Raw genomic sequence first — 23,682 nt, 5'->3', positions numbered from 1 at the left:
CAGAGTGACACTCATTTTTGCAGTTCTTGACATCCTTGACTGTAAGGAATAATGGAAATCATACAGCAATGTCAAAATTGCCATTAAATAGTCTATTAAATTAATATTCAGTGATTTTTAGCAAAATTCTTTAGTAACATTTTATTTTACAGTGTCCTTTTTACATATGTTCATGTATTTACTGTAGTCATAACAAAACTACAAAAACACTATTCCTAATACTAACCCTATAGTAAGCACATGTTTATCTATCTATCTATCTATCTATCTATCTATCTATCTATCTATCTATCTATCTATCTATCTATTAATAGCTCATGACAATATCTTGACAGTCAGCTTTTTCTGAAATTAAATGCTTTCACAAAGATTAAGAGGGTTTCTCAAATACAGTTCAGATGCTCGTATGTTTCTTTCAAATTATATAGATTTTAAAGGGTTAGTTCACCCAGAAATGAAAATTCTGTCATTTATTACTCACCCTCATGCTGTTCCACACCCATAAGACCTTCGTTAATCTTCGGAACACAAATTTAGATATTTTTGTTGAAATCCGATGGCTCAGTGTGGCCTTAGCCAGCAACTTGACATTTTCCTCTCTCAAGATCCATAAAGGTACTAAAAACATATTTAAATCAGTTCATGTGAGTACAGTGGCTCAATATTATTATTATAAAGCGATGAGAATATTTTTGGTGCCCCAAAAACCCTCCAAAATAACGACTTATTTAGTGATGGCCAATTTCAAAACACGGCTTCAGGAAGCTTTGGAGCGTTATGAATCAGCGTGTCGAATCAGCTGTTCGGAGCGCCAAAGTCACGTGATTTCAGCAGTTTGGCAGTTTGACACACGATCCGAATCATGATTCGATACACTGATTCATTATGCTCCGAAGCTTCATGAAGCAGTGTTTTGAAATCGGCCATTACTAAATAAGTCGTGTTTTTTTTTTTTTTTTTTTGGCGCCCCAAAAATATTCTCGTCGCTTTATAATATAATATTGAACCACTGTACTCACATGAACTGATTTAAATATGTTTTTAGTACATTAATGGATCTTGAGAGAATAAATGTCATTGCTGGCTATGCAGGCCTCACTGAGCCATCGGATTTCAACAAAACATATCTTAATTTGTGTTCTGAAGATTAACGAAGGTCTTACGGATGTGAAACGGCACGAGGGTGAGTAATAAATGACAGAATTTTCATTTTTGGGTGAACTAACCCTTTAAAGAATATGAGCAGAAATTGCTGGCTTTTATTTTGAAACCTCGTGCAGCCGGTAGGCGGAAGTAAAGGTCCATGTTTACTTGCGCGTGTGTTGATGGCAGCCTCCAGTGACAGCATGCAGAACATTAACAGCGCTCTCTGTGAAATAGCCAAAGAAAAACTTACAAACACCCATCTTACAACTTTGCAAACTGTGACGAAGGCTTTACGGGATGAGCAGCTCAGGTACCACACAATGAATAGAAACGTGTGTGTTTAATTTTATGTGACAGCAGAGCATGTTTGTTGCATACATTTCTATAACTTACAAAAAATTATTTTGCTTATAATGAGATACATAACAACCTCTTAGTCTCTGTATCATCACCACAGCCACTTACACACAAACCAGTTTTCTGACACATACATTAATTGTTTATAAAGGAAACGACAAGATGCATGAACTGCCAAACATTTTCATCTAATAAAATATTTACTATCACAGTTTGTGCTGTTTCGTTTTAGAAACAGTGCTGACAGGGAGGCTCTTGGAAACCTCTATGCAGTGCTGTCAAGACTTTATGTGGATTTTCATCATTTGACTGAGGAGATGGATTCACAGGAAGAAGGATCTCTGTGCTATAAACTCACCGCAGAGTGTTTCAGAGCGCACAGAAATGCCTGTGTGCAGTGCACTCAAAACCAGTGCTGTCTGAGGTAGTAATGGAGTCCAAAAAGTCTGATACTGCTAATACAGAAGCCTCATTTCATTTCATATTTCATTTCAAATGAGATCACTGGCATAACAATTTGAGTACAATTTGAATATTTCACCAAAATGTGATATGTAAATAAAAACAACAATAATAACTTTATTTATAGGTGCCTTCAATGACACTCAATTATATTATAACATAGAGAAATAAAAATCTAATTTCTTAAAGGATTAGTGCTCTTTCAAATAAAAATTTCCTGATAATTTACACACCCCCTGTCATCCAAGATGTCCATGTCCTTCTTTCTGCAGTCAAAAAGAAATTAAGGTTTTTGAAAAAAACATTCCAGGATTCTCCTTATAGTGGACTTCAATGGCCTCCAAACGGTTGAAGGTCAAAATTACAGTTTCAGTGCAGCTTCAAAGGGCTTTAAACGACACCAGACGAGGAATAAGGGTCTTATCTAGCGTAACGATCGGTCAACTTACGAAACGAACGCGGCGCCAGTTCCGGTTTTTAGTATAGGGAAGGCGTAGGACATATAGCGTAAGGTTTTTGAGGAATACAGTAAGCGGAAGCATGTACAAGGCCATCACTTGTGTTTATAAAGCATATGTAGTTGTATTTTTTTCAAAAATGACCGATCGTTTCGCTAGATAAGACCCTTATTCCTTCTCTGGTATCGTTTAAAGCTCTTTGAAGCTGCACTGAAGCTGTCATTTTGACCTTCAACCGTTTGGAGGCCATTGAAGTCCACTATAAGGAGAATCCTGGAATGTTTCCATCAAAAAACCTTAATTTCTTTTCGACTGAAGAAAGAAAGACATGAACATCTTGGATGACAGGGGGTGTGTAAATTATCAGGAAATTTTTATTTGAAAGAGCACTAATCCTTTAATATTTCATGTCCTCAAATGAATGACAGCAGCATTCAAGCTGCATGAACTCCACAAGTTTGATCTGATTTGAACATCTGACCATCTGTACAAAGAGTAAAAATTTGATTAGTGGCATAGAAATAAAGAGTTTCTTCATTTTATGTCATAACTGTGATTTATGTTTTTTAAAACCCTAAGTATTCTCAAATTTTTATTGTGTTCTGTTTATAACATCATAATCGTTAATAGTTTAGGAATATGACTGTGGGCTGTGGGTTTTATAACAAGATGAAAAACGTTTTTATCTCCACAGAGATCTAGGCTCTATCAAGCTATCTTTTGAGATTTTGGCTAAACTCCTGAAGATTTCATCAGGAGGTTCAAATGACATTTATGATGGTGGGTTTCAAGTGTTTCAGTTCAAATCTAAAGTATCTTCTCCTCTCAGGCAGATAAATCAATGTAATCTTTCTCTTTTGGCAGCACTTCGATGTGGTGTTCAGTTTCTTGGTAACATTGCCGTTGGAAACCAGCTCTGCAAAGATGACATCTGGGAGCTTGGTTTCCCACATATCTTTCGGTGAGTTAATTTATGGTCAGATGGCCGCTGGTGCATTTCTTATAATGTCAGTCAAAAATGTGTTCACTGTTCATTTAGTGATATGCTACTTTTTTGGAACCGCTTCTTATCTCTTTAAAGGGACCTTTTGGAGCTCCCAGATGAGAAAGCCGTTTCATACACGTGTATGGTGATCCACACTTGTCTGGATGAACACAAGACGCAGCAGCTAGTTAAAGACACGCAGCAGCTTAAATTGTCCCTGAAGATCATGGACTTGTGCAGGACCTTGCCTGATGTGGAGTGGACGTAAGATTTGTAATTTGTTTTGATTCGTTTTCAATGAAACAAATTTGGAACAAGCTCATCTGTCATCTAGACCTATTTTATATCCTGTTTTGGTCATGTATTACTCTGCTTACAGGATCTTTATTGCAACACAACATTTCCTCAAGTCATCAGAGCTTATTAGGAAAATGTACACCGAAATGACCAATGATGCAAGGTAAAAACTCAGTTATTGCATGGAAATGAGATACTTATATCTAGGTCAGTGCATCACAGTACTGAGATTTAACTCTTGGATGATTTGAGTCAGTGTTTTTTTATTTATTTATTTAAACTCTTTGTTACAGTTTCTAGTGAGCTGCATAGCTAGACGGCATTTTAGGCAACATAGGTTGTTCCAAATAATAGGCAGCCTTTTAAATAACAATTTTTTAAATACCTAAAATTCGAAGATCTTATCCTTCATGGATAAGACAATCCCAGATTGCATTGTGAGGAACTCAGCGATGGCAGCTATAAAATATCAAAATAAAAAAGTCACATTACGTAATTTAAAAATACACTTTTTTAGCACACTTCTGTACTTTCGGTGTACAATTATCTATTAAAAATATTCAAATTAATTCCAATTCCAAAGCCAATGAGGTTCCATTTTGGTAATTCCCTATACAGACAGCAGGACAGCTCACTAGGGTTTGGAACAGAGCCAAAGCATCACTCTTAAAGGTGCCCAAGAATGCTTTTTCACAAGATGTAATATAAGTCTAAGGTGTCCCCTGAATGTGTCTGTGAAGTTTCAGCTCAAAATACCCCATAGATTTTTTTAAATTAATTTTTTTAACTGCCTATTTTGGGGCATCATTAACTATGCACTGATTTTTTCAGAGCGCCGCCCCTTTAATTCGCGTGCTCCCTGCCACACGAGCTCTCGATTATATTACAGCACATTTACAAAGTTCACACAGCTAATATAACCCTCAAATGGATCTTTACAAGATGTTCGTCATGCATGCTGTATGCATGCTTCGAATTATTTGAGTAAAGTATTTATTTTGATGTTTATATTTGATTCTCTATGAGTTTGAGGCTGTGCTCCGTGGCTAACGGCTAATGCTACACTGTTGGAGAGATTTATAAAGAATGAAGTTGTGTTTATGAATTATACAGACTGCAAGTGTTTAAAAATAAAAATAGCGGCGGCTCTTGTCTCCGTGAATTCAGTAAGAAACGATGGTAACTTTAATAAAAAAATAAACTTTAATAAAAATATCATGCTATAATGGATCATGTCAGTTATTATTGCTCCATCTGCCATTTTCGCTGTTGTTCTTGCTTACCTAGTCTGTTGATTCACCTGTGCAGATCCAGACGTTACTGGCTGCCCTTGTCTAATGCCTTTCATAATGTTGGGAACATGGGCTGGCATATGCAAATATTGGGGCGTACACCCCGACTGTTACGTAACAGTCGGTGTTATGTTGAGATCCGCGTGTTTTCCAGAAGTCTTTTAAACAAATGAGATTTACATAAGAAAGAGAAAGCAATGGAGTTTGAAACTCAATGTATGTCTTTTCCATGTACTGAACTCTTGTTTTCAACTATGCCAAGGTAAATTCAAATTTTGAATCTAGGGCACCTTTAAAGAATTAGTTGACTTTATAAAGAAAATTACCCTTTACTCACCCTCAAGCCATCCTAGGTGTATATGACTTTCTTCTTTCTGATGAACACAATCGGAGTTATATTAATAAATATTCTGACGCATCCGAGCTTTATAATAGCAGTGAACGGGACCAACGAGTATGAAGCTCAAGAAAGTGCATCCATCCATCATAAATGTACTCCACACGGCTCTGGGGGTTAATAAAGGCCTTCTGAAGTGAAGCGATGCGTTTGTGTAAGTTATAAAGTAAAATATGTAGCTTCCTCCAGACCGCCTTCTGTATTTAACCTCACAAAGAAAGTGTAACACCTCTCGCAGTTCAAAACGCTTATGCTACGTCCTACGCCTTCCCTATTCAACTTATGAAAAAAGTGTAACTGATGCAACATCATTTTACTTTTTAACTTGTTAAATATGGATATTTTTCTTACACAAACGCATTGAACGCCTTTATTAACCCCCTGGAACCATGTGGAGTACTTTTATGATGGATGGATGCACTTTCTTCAGCTCAAACTCGTTGGTCCCGTTCACTGCCATTATAAAGCTTGGATGCATCAAGATATTTATTAATATATCTCCGATTGTGTTCATCAGAAAGAAGAAGGTCAAATACACCTAGGATGGCTTGAGGGTGAGTAAAGCTTGTGGTAATTTTCATTTTAAAGTGAACTAATCCTTTAAAGCACAGTAAAATGGGCTATAAGAATTAATGCATCTATTTAAATAACATTATATGTGTTAATATTAACAGGCTCACACTATTGGAGCTGATATTAGCACAGCTTGGTGCTGTTGAGGAGGAGAAGGACTGTTTAATGCCTCTGAGTGTAGCTCAGTTCCTGGCTTCCTGCTTCACTGATCACTGCAGAGCTGTTCTCACTCTGAGCTCTGAATCATCTGATGATCAGGTCGGTTTTTATCTGCAATGCCCATACTGCACCTCTTCATATTAGCATGTAATACTACAGAGTATTGGGGTCATATCAGATCATGGTCAATATTATGGATGTTGGTATTGATTTTTGGTTTTTAGCCTGTTCTGTTTTATTTTTTAATAGTATAGATTTTTATTATCTGCCATCTGTTGATTAAAGGCCACAACATGAAAATAGTTAGTATACATAGTATAACCTACTGTTTAAATTTTTGGCATCAGTAAGATTTTTATTTTTACTTTTTAAAGAAATTGCTGGTAATGGATTTACTCAGGAAGGACGTATTAAATTGATCAAAAGTGACAGTAAAGACCTTTATAATGTTACAAAAAATTGTATTTCAAATAAATGCTTTCTGTTCTTCTAAGTATCCTGAAAAATGTATCATGGTTTCCACAAAAATATTAAGCAGAAATAAATTCAGCTTCATTTCAGAAATAAATTACATTGTTGCACAATTAAATTGTTTTATATTGTAATGATATTAAAAAATATTATTGTATTTTTGATCAAATAAATACAGCTTTGGTGAGCATAAGAAACTTCTTTCAAAAGCCTTACAAAAATCTTACAGACCCCAAACCTTTGAACTGTAGTGTACATTTTATAGAAGATATACTAAGCTAAGTATATGTTTTGCATTTGTAGGCGGCTATGGTCGTCATCAGGCTTTTAGACATCCTTTGTGAGATGACCTCTGACTGCAAAGAGTTTATGGCCCTGCAGGATCACGCTGGCCTTCTGAGCGCAACAGTCGGTAAATGTGGAGTACTGGCGAAATGCTTTTGCTTTTGTTGGAGATAAAAATCTTAATGCATTCTTAATGTGAATACACAAAAACCATGGGAAATTATCAAGCCTTTGCCATGAAATGAAGATGCAAAATATTTGTTTTGGTGCATACTCACTTTAAAAAGTCTCTTGTCTTGAAAACATGTGGCTGAGCTCACTATCCCTCATACTGTTCATTTTGCAGATGATAAACTAAACCGACAAATTTACCACACACCCCTATATGCTTTTCCCACCTTTCCCATTTAAAACACATAGCAGCCATTTCAGTGGGGCGCTGTATGAAACCGACACCTCTGACAGGTCACAGCTCACTGCAGACAGACACAATCTACATTCCTCACAGACTCTCCTGTCATCCGTCCAGCTCTGATGTCACACCTTAAGCATGCATTTCTCTCTCTTTTTTGTCTCTTTCACTCTCATCTTGTATGTAATGTGTAAATTCTCTTAATATCTTCTCTGTCATCCCCAGATCTCTTGAAAGAAGTCCACTTACTAGGCAAAACCAGTAAAAATGTGTTCACTGCAGCACACGATTTCTCCTTGACAAGGCCAGGGGGCGCCGACACCCACCCTGTGTTTGGTTTCAAAGCCCAACTCATTCGACTCATTGGTAACCTGTGTCACGGCCACATTGTCAACCAGGACAAGGTACAGCACACAATAACTCCTGGAATTTATTGTATATATGTGTGTATGTTTATGGTGTATAAATATGAGGTTTTGCAGATATGGAAAGTGCAGTCATGCTTTTAGAGATGTGCATATTTTCCAAACCTATATGTATTTAGGTGGTAAAAATAAAAAAGAAACCAATTATATAAGTCTAAATATATCAATTTATAAATATATGAATTATAAATATTATTGTGTGTACTGTTGGCGCTTTCAGCAGTGGACGGGGTCAGCATATGCAACAAACTGCATTTTAGAAGAAAATTTCGGATAGCACTTAGAGGCTTCATATGTGTATATAATTTTTATTTTATTTTTTTTGATGGAGTTTTTGCTTGACTCCACCTTTCTTGCAACTCATCAATAAAACAGAACTGATTGATAGTTTAAAAAAAGCTGAAATAGTCAATGCAATTGCCAAGGGAAGGAAGTATTTAGCATAAATCATGGAAATCATCTTTTATACTTCCCCTCCTGTGATTTCTATCTGATGACTCGTTGGAATGTTAAGGAATGTGTTGGCAATGAGTGATGAAACTAACACCATAGAGCTTGCAGCCAAGTCCAGTAATGCACTGATCAACGGACGGCACAACCCAGTCGTGGTAAACACATTAACAATACTGTGGTTTAGAGCCTTGCGTGCTGTCCATCAAGCCAGGCCTGGGCTTTTTGTTTGTGGAAGATCCCTCCTTGAAAACTAATCAGGGGATTAACGCTGGTAGATAAAGGCTTGAGAACCAATCTGAATTTCATGCTTGTATCATCTCATTTCTTCCCCAAATCTTTTGGGAACACTTTGTTCCCTTTCTCCTTTTTTTTCTTTTTAATGAATTCCCTTGTAAGCAGCCTCCTGCCATGGAGGGATTTTCATCCTTTCAGGTCTGTCCCCTTCAATCAGCACAGAGGAGAACCTAGTACCAGCCCTCTTAAATAAGGTCAAAGCACACAACTGAGAGTTCAAAGGTCAAAAAACAATAGCAAGTCTCCCCCAGCCTGCACCCTCACTTTTTGACCAACACGCTGTTCTAAAACCTTGTGAGCACCTTCACTGCCTACTGCTCCCATTGCTGCTTTCTAATGGGTTGTTCACACAGAACACGTTTTTGTATTCCACTGCGTTGCTTTTCCATTGCTTTTGTATGTAAGTGAGTTAAAAATGTGATTCTTAAGTTTAAAAAGTTACTCTTTTTATAATCATGTCTGTACACTCTAGAAATTTGTTTCTTTTTCCAAATTTACTGCCTTGTCAGATTCTGTGTAATGCCCCCCAAGTTAGCATCGTCCTTGTCATGGAACCTCATTAACAGTGTTGGGTGTAATTAATTACTAAGTAATCTAATTACTGTAATTTAATTACTTTTCCCTTGAAGGAGTAAAGTAAGGGATTACTCTTAAAGGTGCCATCGAAGGTTTTTTACAAGATGTAATATAAGTCTAAGGTGTCCCCTGAATGTGTCTGTGAAGTTGCAGCTCAAAATACCCCATAGATTTTTTTAATTAATTTTTTTAACTGCCTATTTTGAGGCATCATTAGAAATGCACCGATTCAAGCTGCGGCCCCTTTAAATCGCGCGCTCTCCGCCCCCTCCCGAGCTCTCGACTCTATCACAGCATAAACAAAGTTCACACAGCTAATATAACCCTCAAATAACCCTCAACCCTCAAATAAACGCTGTTTATTTGGATGTTTACATTTGATTCTGAATGAGTTTGAGGCTGTGCTCTGTGGCTAACGGATAATGCTACACTGTTGGAGAGATTTATAAAGAATGAAGTTGTGTTTATGCATTATACAGACTGCAAGTGTTTAAAAATGAAAATAGCGACGGCTCTCGTCTCCGTGAATACAGTAAGAAACGATGGTAACTTTAACCACATTTAACAGTACATTAGCAACATGCTAATGAAACATTTAGAAAGACAATTTACAAATATCACTAAAAATATCATGTTATCATGGATCATGTCAGTTATTATCGCTCCATCTGCCATTTTTCGCTGTTGTCCTTACTTGCTTTCCTAGTCTGTTGATTCAGCTGTGCACATCCAGACGTTAATACTGGCTGCCCTTGTGTAATGCCTTGAACATGGGCTGGCATATGCATACGTAACAGTCTGTGTTATGTTGAGATTCGCCTGTTCTTCGGAGGTCTTTTAAACAAATGAGGTTTATGTAAGAAGGAGGAAACAATGGAGTTTGAGACTCACTGTATGTCATTTCCATGTACTGAACTCTTGTTATTTAACTATGCCAAGGGTAAATTAAATTTTCAATTCGATGGCACCTTTAATTTTTTTTTTTTTGTAATTTAATTACAGTTACTTCTAAAGGTGTAACAATATAGTGTCACAATATATCACAATACAAAAATGCAACAATATGTATCGAGGATAGTGACTATATGTATTAAGTATAGTTCACCCAAACTAAAAATTACTGTGTGAGGAAAAAATTCAAGTTTACACAGTTTTAGTGTCAGTACTACATTAAATTACTATATATATTGTTGAATATAATGTATAATAATGCAATGGGGGAATATTTGAGGGTCCTGAAAATGCCAAATGTCTTATGTTACCAGTATATCTAGTATATCTAGTCAGTGATAGAGTGCAAGCATACTCGTCTAAAATAATTCTGTATTTTCAGCTTTATGAATATATATGAACCTTTTACCATATTTCTTGGAGTATTGCAATAATATCATGTCATGAGTTCAGTATTGTGATATGTATCCAATCATGACATGAGGGTATCATTACACCCCTAGTTACTTCTGATGTAATTGCATTAAAAACTGTATAGATTCAAGAACAATTCTGTATAAAACAATAGTGGATTTAACATCAAAAGTCAAAGTCTAATATGTTTTTAATGTAACCTTCTCCCTTACACACATTGGTCAGTTCAAAAAAAATTAATGCAATTGTATATTGTTTATTTGAAAGAATTAAAAGAGCAGTTTCCTGTCTATCCTTGTATTGTTCAACTGGTTAAAGTTGATATGGGATTTAGAAAGTAACTAGTAATAAGTAATCCAATACTTTTTAGAGAGAGTAATTAGTACATTAATCTAATTACACTGTTGAAGATATAATTAGTAGCTAGTAATTAATTACTTTTTTAGAGCAACCCAACTCTGCTCATAAATTACCAATTTTAACAGCTCAACGTAAAAAGTAGCTCCCCACATGCCACACAATAGCACTTGAAGATGAGACTCAATTAATTTCAACAGTTTATCGTTACCATGTTGCTAATGCTAATGGCAAGAACAAATATTAGATAAAATAATCAATTATTTTTATATTATCAATTTTTATAATAATTAATCTGAACTATTTCTATTGGTATGTTGCTGTATTTAAAATATGCTCTTGCAAAAACTGATGCACCTCTTGATGGAAATAAATGTTGTGATGTTATTTCCATCAAGAAGTACAGCCATTTTTGGTAAACATCTTGTGTCGACAATGCAAGAGGTGAGCACTATGTAAAGTCTACTTCAGCAGCACATCCCAAAGACTTTAAATGAAATTAATGTCAGGACTCAGAGATGCTATTTCACAATAACAGTTTCACAATTTTCATCTTGGAATATGGCCATGATACTTCTTCATACATGGTTGTTTAAGAAATGAAAAGCTACACACTTCATCTTTTAGGGTTAAAGGTGGGGTATGTATTTTTTTCAACATTGCTGCTGGCAGGCAAGGCGAGTGCACTACCAGTGACGCCAAACATCGCATTCTCTAGCAGTGGTTTTCCTGCACAACTCTCACTATCTGGCCACTGTTACACATGCAATGCGAGAGTGGATGTCTGTTTATCACAGCTGACCCGCATTGTTAGTCGCCAACAGCACAGCAGCCCCAGACAATCAATGACACTCAAACCCTGTTTTACTCACATGTGAAGCGGAATCAAAGCTGCCTCTGTGTCTGTTTTCAGGCCTTCCCGCTTAGCTCTCTCCTGGAAAGTGTTTCTAATATTAAAGGCTTAGTTCACCCAAAAATGAAAATTATGTCATTAATGACTCACCCTCATGTCGTTCCAAACCCGTAAGACCTCCGTTCATCTTCAGAACACAGTTTAAGATATTTTAGATTTAGTTTGAGAGCTTTCTGTCCCTCCATTGAAAATGTATGTACAGTATACTGTCCTTGTCCAGAAAGGTAATAAAAACAACATCAAAGTTGTCCATGTGACATCAGAGGGTCAATTAGAATTTGTTGAAGCATCGAAAATACATTTTGGTCCAAAAATAACAAAAAACTACGACTTTATTCAGCATTGTCTTCTCTTCTGGAATCCTTTCCATTGAATTGATTCCATTGAATCCTTTCATCTGTCGGCGTTGGTAATTCACATTTACGTCGCCGTGGTTGTTTTTGGCGATTAGGACATCCGCGACATTTTGAAGCATCGAAAATACATTTTGGTCCAAAAATAACAAAAACTGCGACTTTATTCAGCATTGTATTCTCTTCCGGGTCTGTTGTCAAACTGCGTTCATGACTCCGCTTCTTCTTCTTCTTTCCTGTTTTACGGCGGTTGGCATCCGGCTTATTGGTGCATTACCGGCCCCTTCTGCTCCAGAGTGTGGTTCACGACTCCGCAGTGACACTGCTGATGTAAGACACTGCTGACGTGTTATCCGGTGCGCCCGAGCTTCGTTTACAGTCTGACGGAGACGCACGCTGTACTCAAGCTATTCTACATTGTTTGTATTATGGTATTGCTATATTTTTTAAAATGGTGCGTAAGTGTGCATGTCGCGGATGTCCTAATCGCCAAAAACAACCACAGCGATGTAAAAGTGCATTACCAACGCTGACAGATGTAAGGATTCAATGGAATCAATTCAGTGGAATCAATTCAATGGAATCAATTCAATGGTAAGGATTCCGGAAGAGAATACAATGCTGAATAAAGTCGTAGTTTTTGTTATTTTTGGACCAAAATGTATTTTAGATGCTTCAAAAACTTCTAACTAACCCACTGATGTCACATGGACTACTTTGATGTTTTTATTACCTTTCTGGACATGGACAGTATACCGTACATACATTTTCAATGGAGGGACAGAAAGCTCTCGGACTAAATCTAAAATATCTTAAACTGTGTTCCGAAGATGAACGGAGGTCTTACGGGTTTGGAACGACATGAGGGTGAGTCATTAATGACATAATTTTCATTTTTGGGTGAACTAACCCTTTAACGCTGGTCCTAAAGTGCTTGCCCAGTCATAAACCTTCATTCCAGTGATATTCCTTTGAGCTCTTTTGTATTGTCTCATCATCTCTTTTTCTGCCTTTTTTTTTTTTTTTTTTTGCTCATTCTTTCTCCTCGACTGTCATACGCCCCCTAATGCTGATTGGTTAGACGTTTGTTGTTGGTGTCGGCCCGACTAACTTCCAAACAGTGTTGTTGAAACAATACCCCATAATATAACATGCTAAAAACGTAATAATCACTGAAATAATGATCCATTCATAGACTTAACTATTTGATTATTAAAATCTAAACAGCAACTTTTTTTTTTTTTGGCCGAGCAGTGTATTTAAATATATTTGCTAAAAGGTATCTTAGGTAGCAGTACAGTTAAGTTTTGGAACAGCTTTTGCATCAGAAGCACCAATGCCTTAAAATGCTGCTTCTGCAATAGTGTACTACATGTGAGGATAGCCAAACAAAACTAATTCTGTGGCCGAAGCGTACGGTTACATAAGTTTTCCTTCATTTTATTGCTAGCATTACTTTCTCAATCAAATGCCGTGCTAGTCATTAGCAGCAGAAAATTGTCAGGGTTCTATGGCTTATGTCTCCTCTTTCTTATTCTTTTTTTTTTTTTAATGAACCAAGGTGGTTAAAGGGCAACCGCTGTAGCTCTTGAGTTACGATACGGACTCAGGATAATGTACGGTATAGTTATAAACTGCATGTGACGAAAACCAGCGCAAACCCGTATGACTGCGCCAAACCAGAGCTTAACCGCATGGACTTTCCTCTATGGAAAGTAATTGTTTTCTGACCAGTCTGGCTCACAATGTTAAAGACCATTTTCCTTTTTTATTTTTTTCCCATTTGTCTCCTATAGGTAAGAGAACTGGACGGTATAGCTCTCATTCTGGACAACTGCAGCATTGACAGCAACAATCCCTGTATCCTTGGTCGTGACTCCATTCACTTGTTGTTTTCACTCTGTGCTTTTGTGGTGTGTTTAATGAGCGTTTTCTGGTTTAGTAACAACCGCCGCAAAAAATGCAAAGATATTGCTATCTAAAGTGTGAATAGCATTGTAATAGCCCTTTAAATTCCATTACTAATGGAGGTTTTACCACACTGTTTGATGTTTGAATGATTGGTGGCTTGTTCAAAGTTGAAAACGCAGTTGAAATGTTATTAGAGCAAAGCCAGCGCCTTGCCCAATGGTTTCATGTCCCTCCACCTAGCAACGTCCCCTGCAGAGAGGTGGAACCATTGGGCTGACTCACGGTCATTTTGTAACCCTCACTCATCAGTCTTCTTGTGTGAAATATCTAGTCATAATAGTTTATGAAGCTAAATGTAGGTATTGCATATATGAGTAATTCTGTGGTGTTGACAGAAGTCAGTTTTATAGATGTGCAACACTTTCTGGAAAACTTGATTGAAATCCTGGGTGGAAAATCACCACTTGAATGAAATGAAGTGACATTTTGTATTTTTATAGTGTTGACCTGCATCCTGCCAAATATGTTCCATATGAAACGGTTCATTGATAACACGACAATCTGATGTGTTACAGCTGTATTTCCAAAGGCTCCTTGACTGATGTTGGCACTGTTGTTAAAAAAAAAAAAAAAAAAAAAAAGCTTTCATTCTCTAGCGATCACTGCCGGTCTGTATTAGAGAAAGCAGGGCACAGTGCCAGCTGCTCTTTCACAAGGGGATGAGCCACTAAGCTGAGCTTGTGTCCTCCCGGATGCTGCTTCCTGACTGCTTCAGGAAGTTGTCATCCTTGCTTACTGTTTAGTGTGGTTGCTGGACCTGGTGATGCTAGCTTCACTTCTGATATGGCCAAAATATTTATAAATGGTCAAGGAATATTACCTTAAATTTCACATGCACCTATGCTTATGTTTCGTAGGTCTCTTTGGTAGTGTCACTGTTATTATTGCTTATACTTTGGGTTACGGATTTAAACAACCTCTAAATAATTTTTTTTTTTGTTTTAATTTTATTAATTAAATGATTATAGTTCACTTTAAAATTAAATTCCCCCAAAAACCCCAAGATTTACTCACCCTCAAGCCATCCTAGGTGACTTTCTTCTTTCAGATGAACACAATCAGAGTTATATTAATAAATATCCTGATGCGTCCTCAAGCTTTATAATGGCAGTGAATGGGACCAACGTGTTTGAAGCTCAAGAAAGTGCATCCATCCATCATAAATGTACCCCATAGGGGGTTAATAAAGGCCTTCTGATGCGAAGCAGTGCATTTGTGTAAGAAAAATACCCATATTTAACAAGTTATGAATATATATAAAGTAAAATATCTAGCTTCCACCAGACCGCATTTCATATTCAACTTACGAAGAAAGTGTAAAACTCTCAGAGTTCAAAATGCTTACACTACGTCCTACGCCTTCCCTGTTCAACTTACAGAAAAAGCTTAACTGACTAATCCTTTAATTTTTTGTGATGGGCGATTTTGTCAGAATGAATGAAAAAATAAAACACTTAAAACTAAAATCAATAATTTTAAATACTATAAGGACATTTAGACATCGCAACATTATAATGTACAGAATAAAAATGAATAATTTCGGGATTTGCTAAAGATTGCAGAACACAATAGCTTTTAATATTTTTAAAGATTAACTCTAAGTGAGCTGTAGATGATGGCATCTAAAAATGTAAAAATGGTGGAAATGAGCATGCACAGTTAAATATCAAGTATCTGTCAATAGCGATAAATAAAAAAAAAAGAAGTTAATATCGGACAAGAACTAATATGATACTGATACATGATGCATCTCTTTACCTTTTTCATTAAATAAGGAGTGATGTGTGCTGCCTATTACTTTTCTGATGATCAGATTTGCATACTGGTGGCTATAAAATGAGTGAAGAATATTTTAGAACTAGATGAAAAAAGTTTGTCAAGACAAACTTTAAGTTGGCTTGAAAAAGACGGTCCAGAAAGTTTGAAGCAATTTTAAAAGTTTTCAGTTTGAAAGTTTTAGTTTAGTAGTTTAGATAGATAGATAGACAAATAGATAGATAGATAGAGGTCAGGGTAATCAAGGTGGTTGCTAAGGTTTTGCTATGTGGTTGCTAAGGTACTTGGGGTGGTTACTAAGGTGTTGCTAAGGTATTCGGGGTGGTTGCTAGGGTGTTGCTATACAGTTGCTAGGGTACTCGGGGTGGTTGCTAAGGTGTTGCTATGAGGTTGCTAGGGTACTCAGGGTGGTTGCTAGGGTGTTGCTATGCGGTTGCTAAAGTATTCTGGGTGGTTGCTAGGGTGTTGCTATGCAGTTGCTAGGGTACTCGGACTGGTTTCTAGGATGTTGCCAGGGTGATTGTGTGGTTGCTAGGTGGTTGCCATGGTGTTCTGGGTGGTTGCTATGTTATTCTGAGTGGTTGCTATGAGATAGATAGATAGATAGATAGATAGATAGATAGATAGATAGATAGATAGATAGATAGATAGATAGATAGAGTTTATGAGTTTGAATGAGTTTCAATGGATTAGAAATGGTACATAGAATGGCAGCTTTATTGAGTCTAATGGGCTTCCGTAGTTTAAATTTGAATTTTAACAGTTGGAGTTTGAAAGTCTTGGCTCATTTGAACATTCCGTCAATGAAAGTCAATGGGACTTTCCCGAGCTTTAATAGTCATTTTTAGGAAAACCGTAAGTTGGATCAGTTAGAAAAGATATAGCACACTAAGTCAGAACAGTTTGAAGGTCTGAGCCAAGTTTGGAGTTTGTAGAGTTAAAGCTCTAGGAGGAGTTAGAGTCAGAAATTTTTGTCTCAGAAGAAAATAGCATAACAGTAAGTTGGCTTTTCAAGCCAACTTAATTATGTTGAAGTCGGGACCTGAGTCATATGTAGAGAACAGAATATCATGGAGACTGTGGGGTTGGGCTTTTTGGGCTTGGGACAGTGTGAAACCAATAAGAACACCCTGACAACCTCATAGCAACATATTAAGGGCCAGATTTACTAATATCTTGCACCAGCGAAAACCTTCTTGGCATCAAAAAAGTGCTTTCAGGATTTACTGAAGACATGAAGTAAAAAATTAGCACTGAAAAGGTTGACCTTATTGCATATGCATTTGTAGGAGTGTCCTTTTCAGACGCAAAATTTATGGGAGGAGAGTATTTAAATGAATCATGCAAGGTGATTTACTAAGGTTTGTGATAGTCACTTTACTGGTATTTGTGCCATTATTTACCGCCCAAAACAATCATGTCTTAAACCAGACTCTAATTTGCGCTGCTCTTGGTAGATTGCGTTGGTCATTATGGAAATGATCCGACTGTGTCTTTTTTTTTTTTTTTTTTTGACGCATTGTCAGTAGATCATGCTCAGAACCTTCCACTCCCATTGCCATTTTTTTTTTTGGGGAATTGCACTCTCACGCTAATTAGCCCTGTTTAGTAAATCTGGCCCTAAAACTACTAAAAACACCTTAGAAACCTTATAGCAACATCATGCCGACAGCCCCTGCAGAGAGAGTTTGCACAGGAATGTACCACTTACATTTACAATCTAGTTTTTGTTCTTGATTAAATATTTGTTTTGATATAATAACTTTCCTTAATATTCCTGCCAGTCATAAGCCAGTGGGCCGTGTTTGCCATCCGGAACATCCTGGAACACAACCTAGAGAATCAGAAGCTGATTCAAGGCCTTCGGAGACAAGGTGTTGCAGATGACACAATGCTCAGGGACATGGGCTTCAGAGTGGAAGAAAGGGATGGCAATCTACTCCTTAGGCCCCTAAAGAAGGACCCATAGTTGATTAAGTGAAGCTGGGAGACTGCTATCCCAGGATGCCCATCCCCACACCCCTTTACTATGCTATATTACACTCTGGAGATTGCTTAAAATGCCCACAAAACACACTGGGGTCATTAAATATCCAATCAGTAGTTTGGTGCGCAAGGGGGTGGTCTGGGCTTTGTGTTCTCCACACAAGAGGAAATCAATCAGAGGAGCTTATCTCAGAGAACTCATGCTGATGTCTGTGATGCATTTAGTGGTCTTTGATTCCAACCCCCCCAAAGTGGGATTCAAATCCTATGAAACAAGGAGAACCGTGTCTTCCTGGCTTTTCAGCCACTAAAGAGACTCTGGTGACCAACAGGGAGTAGAGGTTAATCCCTAATTCAGTGCATTTTATAGAGACCAGGCCGCCTCTTGATCTGTACACATAAAGTTCGCCTCTGAATAGCCGTGAGAATCAGATCCTTATTTTTGAAAGCTCTCTCAAGATTTTGTGCTTAAAAATCAGGTTTGTTTACAAAGCCATCCTATTTCAACAATTCCACTTTTGTCCGGACAAGCTTCCTGCGTAGCATGGATGGAGATTACGATATGGTGGGATTGTCTATTTAACACTTTAATTTAGTGCAATTATTGTAGTAAAATAAAAACAATGCAATTACCTATGTGTACATTTCATAATATGAGAATTTCTAACCAATGGAGAAATTCCACCCTCATGTTTATAGTCTGCAGTCAGCGCAACTCCAGCTCCTACTACAGGCAACATGCCCGACAAACCATGCTTGCAGAAAACTGCTATTTATTATTCTAAATGTTGAAAAATATTTTGTGGATAATATTTTTATGTGAAAAATAATTTTATGTAAAAGTGTTCACTGTCAAAATAGTATTCATTTCTATATTCATTAAAAAAACCCTAAACTTGAATTATTAACTTTATTAGGTACACATGTTCAACTGCTCGTTAACGCAGATATGTAATCAGCCAATCAACTCAATACATTTAGGCATGTAGACATGGTCAGGGTGATCTGCTTAAGTTCAAACTGAGCATCAGAATGGGGACAAAAGGTGATTTAAGTGACTTTGAACGTGGCATGGTTGTTGGTGCCAGACAGGCTGGTCTGAGTGTTTCAGAAACTGCTGGTCTACTGGGATTTTCGCACACAACCTTCTCTAGGGTTTACAGAGAATAATCCGAAAAAGAGAAAATATCCAGTGAGCGGCAGTTCTATGGGTGAAAATGCCTTGTTGATGTCAGAGGAGAATGACCAGAGTGGTTCAAGCTGATAGAAAGGCAACAGTCTCCCAAATAACCACTCACTACAGAAGAGCATCTCTGAATGCACAACACATCGTAGCTTGAAGCAAATGGGCTACAGCAGCAGAAGACAACACCGGGTGTCTCTCCTGTCAGCTAAGAACAGGAAACGGAGAATACAATTTGAACGGGCTCATCAAAATTGGACAACAGAAGACATTGCCTGGTCTGATGAGTCTCAATCTCTGCCGGGACGTTCAGATGGTAGGGTCAGAATTTTGCGTAAATGGCATGAAAGCATGGATCCATCCTGCCTTGTAAAAACGGTTCAGGCTGGTGTTGGTGGTGTAATGGTGTGGGGGAGAATTTCTTTACACACTTTGAACCCCTTAGTACCAATTGAGCATCGTTTAAACACCACAGCCTACCTGAGAATTGTTGCTGACCATGTCCATGCCTTTATGGACATAGTCCACAGCATACCCATCTTCTGATGGCTACTTCCAGCAGGACAACACACCATGTCACAAAGCTCAAATCATTTCCAACTGGTTTCTTGAACATGATAATGAGTTGACTGTAATGAAATGGCCTCCACAGTCACCAGATCTCAATCCAACAGAGCACTTTTGGGATGTGGTGGAACGAAAGATTCACATCATGGAGGTGCAGCCAACAAATCTGCAGCAACTGTGTGATGTGATCATGTCAGCATCTCTGTGGAATGTTTCCAGCACCTTGTTGAATCAATGCCATGAAGAATTAAGGCAGTTTTGAAGGCAAAAGGTGCTAGCAAGATGTACCTAATAAAGTGGCTGGTGAGTGTATATATAGGCCTACTATTGTAATGCATCCTCTGCATACTATATATATATATATATATATATATATATATATATATATATATATATATATATATATATATATATATATATATATATATATACAGTGGGTACGGAAAGTATTCAGACCCCCTTAAATTTTTCACTCTTTGTTATATTGCAGCCATTTGCTAAAATCATTTAAGATCATTTTTTTTCCTCATTAATGTACACACAGCACCCCATATTGACAGAAAAACACAGAATTGTTGACATTTTTGCAGATTTATTAAAAAAGAAAAACTGAAATATCACATGGTCCTAAGTATTCAGACCCTTTGCTCAGTATTTAGTAGAAGCACCCTTTTGATCTAATACAGCCATAAGTCTTTTTGGGAAAGATGCAACAAGTTTTTCACAACTGGATTTAGGGATCCTATGCCATTCCTCCTTGCAGATCCTCTCCAGTTCTGTCAGGTTGGATGGTAAACGTTGGTGGACAGCCATTTTTAGGTCTCTCCAGAGATGCTCAATTGGGTTTAAGTCAGGTCTCTGGCTGGGCCATTCAAGAACAGTCATGGAGTTGTTGTGAAGCCACTCCTTCGTTATTTTAGCTGTGTGCTTAGGGTCATTGTCTTGTTGGAAGGTAAACCTTCGGCCCAGTCTGAGGTCCTGAGCATTCTGGAGAAGGTTTTTGTCCAGGATATCCCTGTACTTGGCCGCATTCATCTTTCCCTCGATTGCAACCAGTCGTCCTGTCCCTGCAGCTGAAAAACACCCCCACAGCATGATGCTGCCACCACCATGCTTCACTGTTGGGACTGTATTGGACAGGTGATGAGCAGTGCCTGGTTTTCTCCACACATACCGCTTAGAATTAAGGCCAAAAAGTTCTATCTCGGTCTCATCAGACCAGAGAATCTTATTTCTCACCATCTTGGCAAACTCCATGCGGGCTTTTATGTGTCTTGCACTGAGGAGAGGCTTCCGTCGGGCCACTCTGCCATAAAGCCCCGACTGGTGGAGGGTGCAGTGATGGTTGACTTTCTACAAATTTCTCCCATCTCCCGACTGCATCTCTGGAGCTCAGCCACAGTGATCTTTGGGTTCTTCTTTACATCTCTCATCAAGGCTCTTCTCCCCCGATAACTCAGTTTGGCCGGACGGACAGCTCTAGGAAGGGTTCTGGTCATCCCAAACGTCTTCCATTTAAGGATTATGGAGGCCACTGTGCTCTTAGGAACCTAAAGTGCAGCAGAATGTTTTTTTGTAACCTTGGCCAGATCTGTGCCTTGCCACAATTTTGTCTCTGAGCTCTTCAGGCAGTTCCTTTGACCTCATGATTCTCATTTGCTCTGACATGCACTGTGAGCTGTAAGGTCTTATGTAGACAGGTGTGTGGCTTTTCCTCAAGTCCAATCAGTATAATCAAACACAGCTGGACTCAAATGAAGGTGTAGAACCATCTCAAGGATGATAAGAAGAAATGGACAGCACCTGAGTTAAATTTATGAGTGTCGCAGCAAAGGGTCTGAATACTTAGGACCATGTGATATTTCAGTTTTTCTTTTTTAATAAATCTGCAAAAATGTCAACAATTCTGTGTTTTTCTGTCAATATGGGGTGCTGTGTGTACATTGAGGAAAAAATGAACTTAAATGATTTTAGAAAATGGCTGCAATATAACAAAGAGTGAAAAATTTAAGGGGGTCTGAATACTTTCCGTACCCACTGTATATATGACCCAGTATAAATGGGTCCTTGCACAGGAAAATAGCTGCTTTTATATTTTAGGAACAGGGTCCCTAGATTCTCAAGGGACATTAGCAACCTATCCCAAACTGACCAGATACCAGTCATCAGTTCTTTCTCTCTTAGTTCTTTCTCACACCACTTTTTTTGCCCTTGTAGCCATCTAGTTCTGCACTTAGTTTGTCCCAAGTGAATCAGACCAGAAGTATTAGCTTGCAGAATCACATCTCGCCCCATCCTGTTCTGGAATGAGCTGAGTGGTCCACACACACACTCCCCCGTAGCTTTAATACCCCTCAATGGAGGCCTCTACTTTCCCCACAACACCCTGTTTTTTCTGCCTCATATTTTTTAATGACAAAATGTTTGTGCGAAACAATCGGGTTGACTTTTCTCTCAATCCGGGGTATAGTGTTGGGAGCTTACGCGGTTCCGGTACCCAGCAGTTCAGACAGCTAACAAAACAGGTCCTATTTACTTCTGCTCCGGTGGCTGCCTGCAATGCTTTTCACACACAGGAAAAAGACCAGAGGGGCAGAGAGCATACGGCGGGTGAATGAATGAGCCAGGTCGGATGCCTATTCAAACCCAGGCGGGAGCAGATCTGCGTCACTCCGAGATCAGCGTTTCGCAGTATCTACACCCATGCCTGTGAGCCGCTCCGTGCATCTGGGAAGAAACTTTACGCAAGGTCTAGTGAGTCGATTGAGCAAGATGTTGATGTGTGTTTAGTGACAACATTTTGCCTAGTAATAAGATGAACACAGCTGAATGTATTTGATCCAAACTGTTTGATTCATTTATTTATCTAGTGATTTTACTGTACATCTCTTCAAAGAAAAAAAAAAAAAGTATAAATACAACCAGGCTACAAAAAGATGAGATGGTTTCATATCAAACTTTTGATGGGGAACTCAGGAAAAAATAATAATAATAAAAAAAAGTTTACATCATTAAATCAGGACAAAAAATGTAGATCTGCAATTAAACAATAAAAATATGACAAGGAAAATAGTATTAATAATTACTCTGAATATACCTGACATAAAGTGCCATATTCTCTACATAAAAAAATATATTTTAACAAATTTGCCAGCCATATAACTCATATAAACAATTTAGATTAAAAAAATGTTGCTATTCAAAATATTTCCAGTGACCTTTTAACCATTTTCAGATCCATAGCTGTATGGTCCATTGGCTCAGGCGGAATATAACTAGACCTCGTGCACGCCGGACCAGTGATGTGGAATCCCATGTCTCTGGCATTCGTGGGAATGGTCGGTCACTCAAATGGTGGTGGGTCACATTGCAGTTCTATGAAGTATCTGAAAGCTCTCTCTCTCTCTTACGTTCCCACACATGGTTAGACAATGCAGCATACATGGCCAAGTCTTGATACGACTAAGGAAGCTTCTCTCTGCATAAAAAAAAAAAAATGTTTTCCATTTTCATAAAAGCCAACAGTATGCATCACAACCACCGGTGAAGCAAATGGCAACATATTAACCAAAATGATGATGATTGTGTAGAAATGAGCTGACCACTTTCCTATCGATCAACTGCAAGAGTAATTCAGGAGTAAAGAAGCTCTTTTTACATACACAATGTCCTGTATTGTTTCGGGTTGAATTTTAGAAGCAACAGATCAGTAGCAACGATATTAGAAGTTCACACCTCTGTATACCATTATGAGACAACTACAGTATAAACATTTTCAGTCTTTTTTTCTCCAAAGAGAAGTGTTCAAAACAGTGTTCAAACAGATACAGTGTGACTGAACGTTTAAAGCTTTCCAGCGTTTCCAGAGTTGCAGCACATCTTTCCTCTTGAACTCCCATAGGGGCTCAACTGGTGGGACATTTTACATGTCTTTTACAAGTTGTCTTTGTAATAAGCTTTCTTTAATTTGAAAAAAAAAAGAAGTCACTTTTGTGGGCAGGTTAGACTGTCCGATAAGAGTTTTGAGTCTATATTTTAGGCCTCAGGTGACCTTCCTCAAGTCTGAGAGCATCTGAGAACTAAAGCCTTGCACTGCATATGTAGCGTCCACATGTTTGCATGAAATCACAAAACAGTCAGTCTGAGTTCAGTGCAATTTCCTCTAAAGT

The 23,682-nt window shown here is 37.9% G+C and overlaps 1 protein-coding gene across 2 annotated transcripts; it reads left to right on the top strand.

The window, feature by feature from the left end:
- Positions 1 to 1,294: 1,294 nt before the first annotated feature.
- atxn10 (ataxin 10) lies at positions 1,295 to 18,664 on the top strand. 2 transcript variants are annotated; one of them, XM_048156519.1, is made up of 11 exons: positions 1,295 to 1,456; positions 1,736 to 1,927; positions 3,118 to 3,203; positions 3,288 to 3,384; positions 3,505 to 3,672; positions 3,788 to 3,868; positions 6,069 to 6,225; positions 6,901 to 7,009; positions 7,520 to 7,698; positions 13,827 to 13,890; positions 17,562 to 18,664. In XM_048156519.1, exons 1-11 carry the CDS (start codon positions 1,326 to 1,328, stop codon positions 17,744 to 17,746), a joined length of 1,449 nt encoding a protein of 482 aa, XP_048012476.1. In that variant the 5' UTR covers positions 1,295 to 1,325; the 3' UTR covers positions 17,747 to 18,664. The 2 variants fall into 2 exon arrangements, with proteins under 2 accessions (XP_048012476.1, XP_048012477.1); XM_048156520.1 differs by having other exon boundaries at positions 1,332 to 1,456; positions 1,716 to 1,927.
- The last annotated feature ends 5,018 nt before the right edge of the window (positions 18,665 to 23,682 follow it).

Source organism: Megalobrama amblycephala, linkage group LG14 (genome assembly GCF_018812025.1).
Source record: "Megalobrama amblycephala isolate DHTTF-2021 linkage group LG14, ASM1881202v1, whole genome shotgun sequence".
Classification (NCBI taxonomy): domain Eukaryota; kingdom Metazoa; phylum Chordata; class Actinopteri; order Cypriniformes; family Xenocyprididae; genus Megalobrama; species Megalobrama amblycephala.
This window is presented reverse-complemented; position numbering and strand designations above follow the sequence as displayed.

Bases quoted from the DNA above. Each gene is read 5' to 3' on its own strand.
- atxn10 (XM_048156519.1), top strand. From the start codon at position 1,326: ATGGCAGCCTCCAGTGACAGCATGCAGAACATTAACAGCGCTCTCTGT. The intron at 3,673-3,787 runs GTAAGATTTGTA...CTCTGCTTACAG, and splicing joins TTGCCTGATGTGGAGTGGAC to GATCTTTATTGCAACACAAC. The intron at 3,869-6,068 runs GTAAAAACTCAG...TAATATTAACAG, and splicing joins GAAATGACCAATGATGCAAG to GCTCACACTATTGGAGCTGA.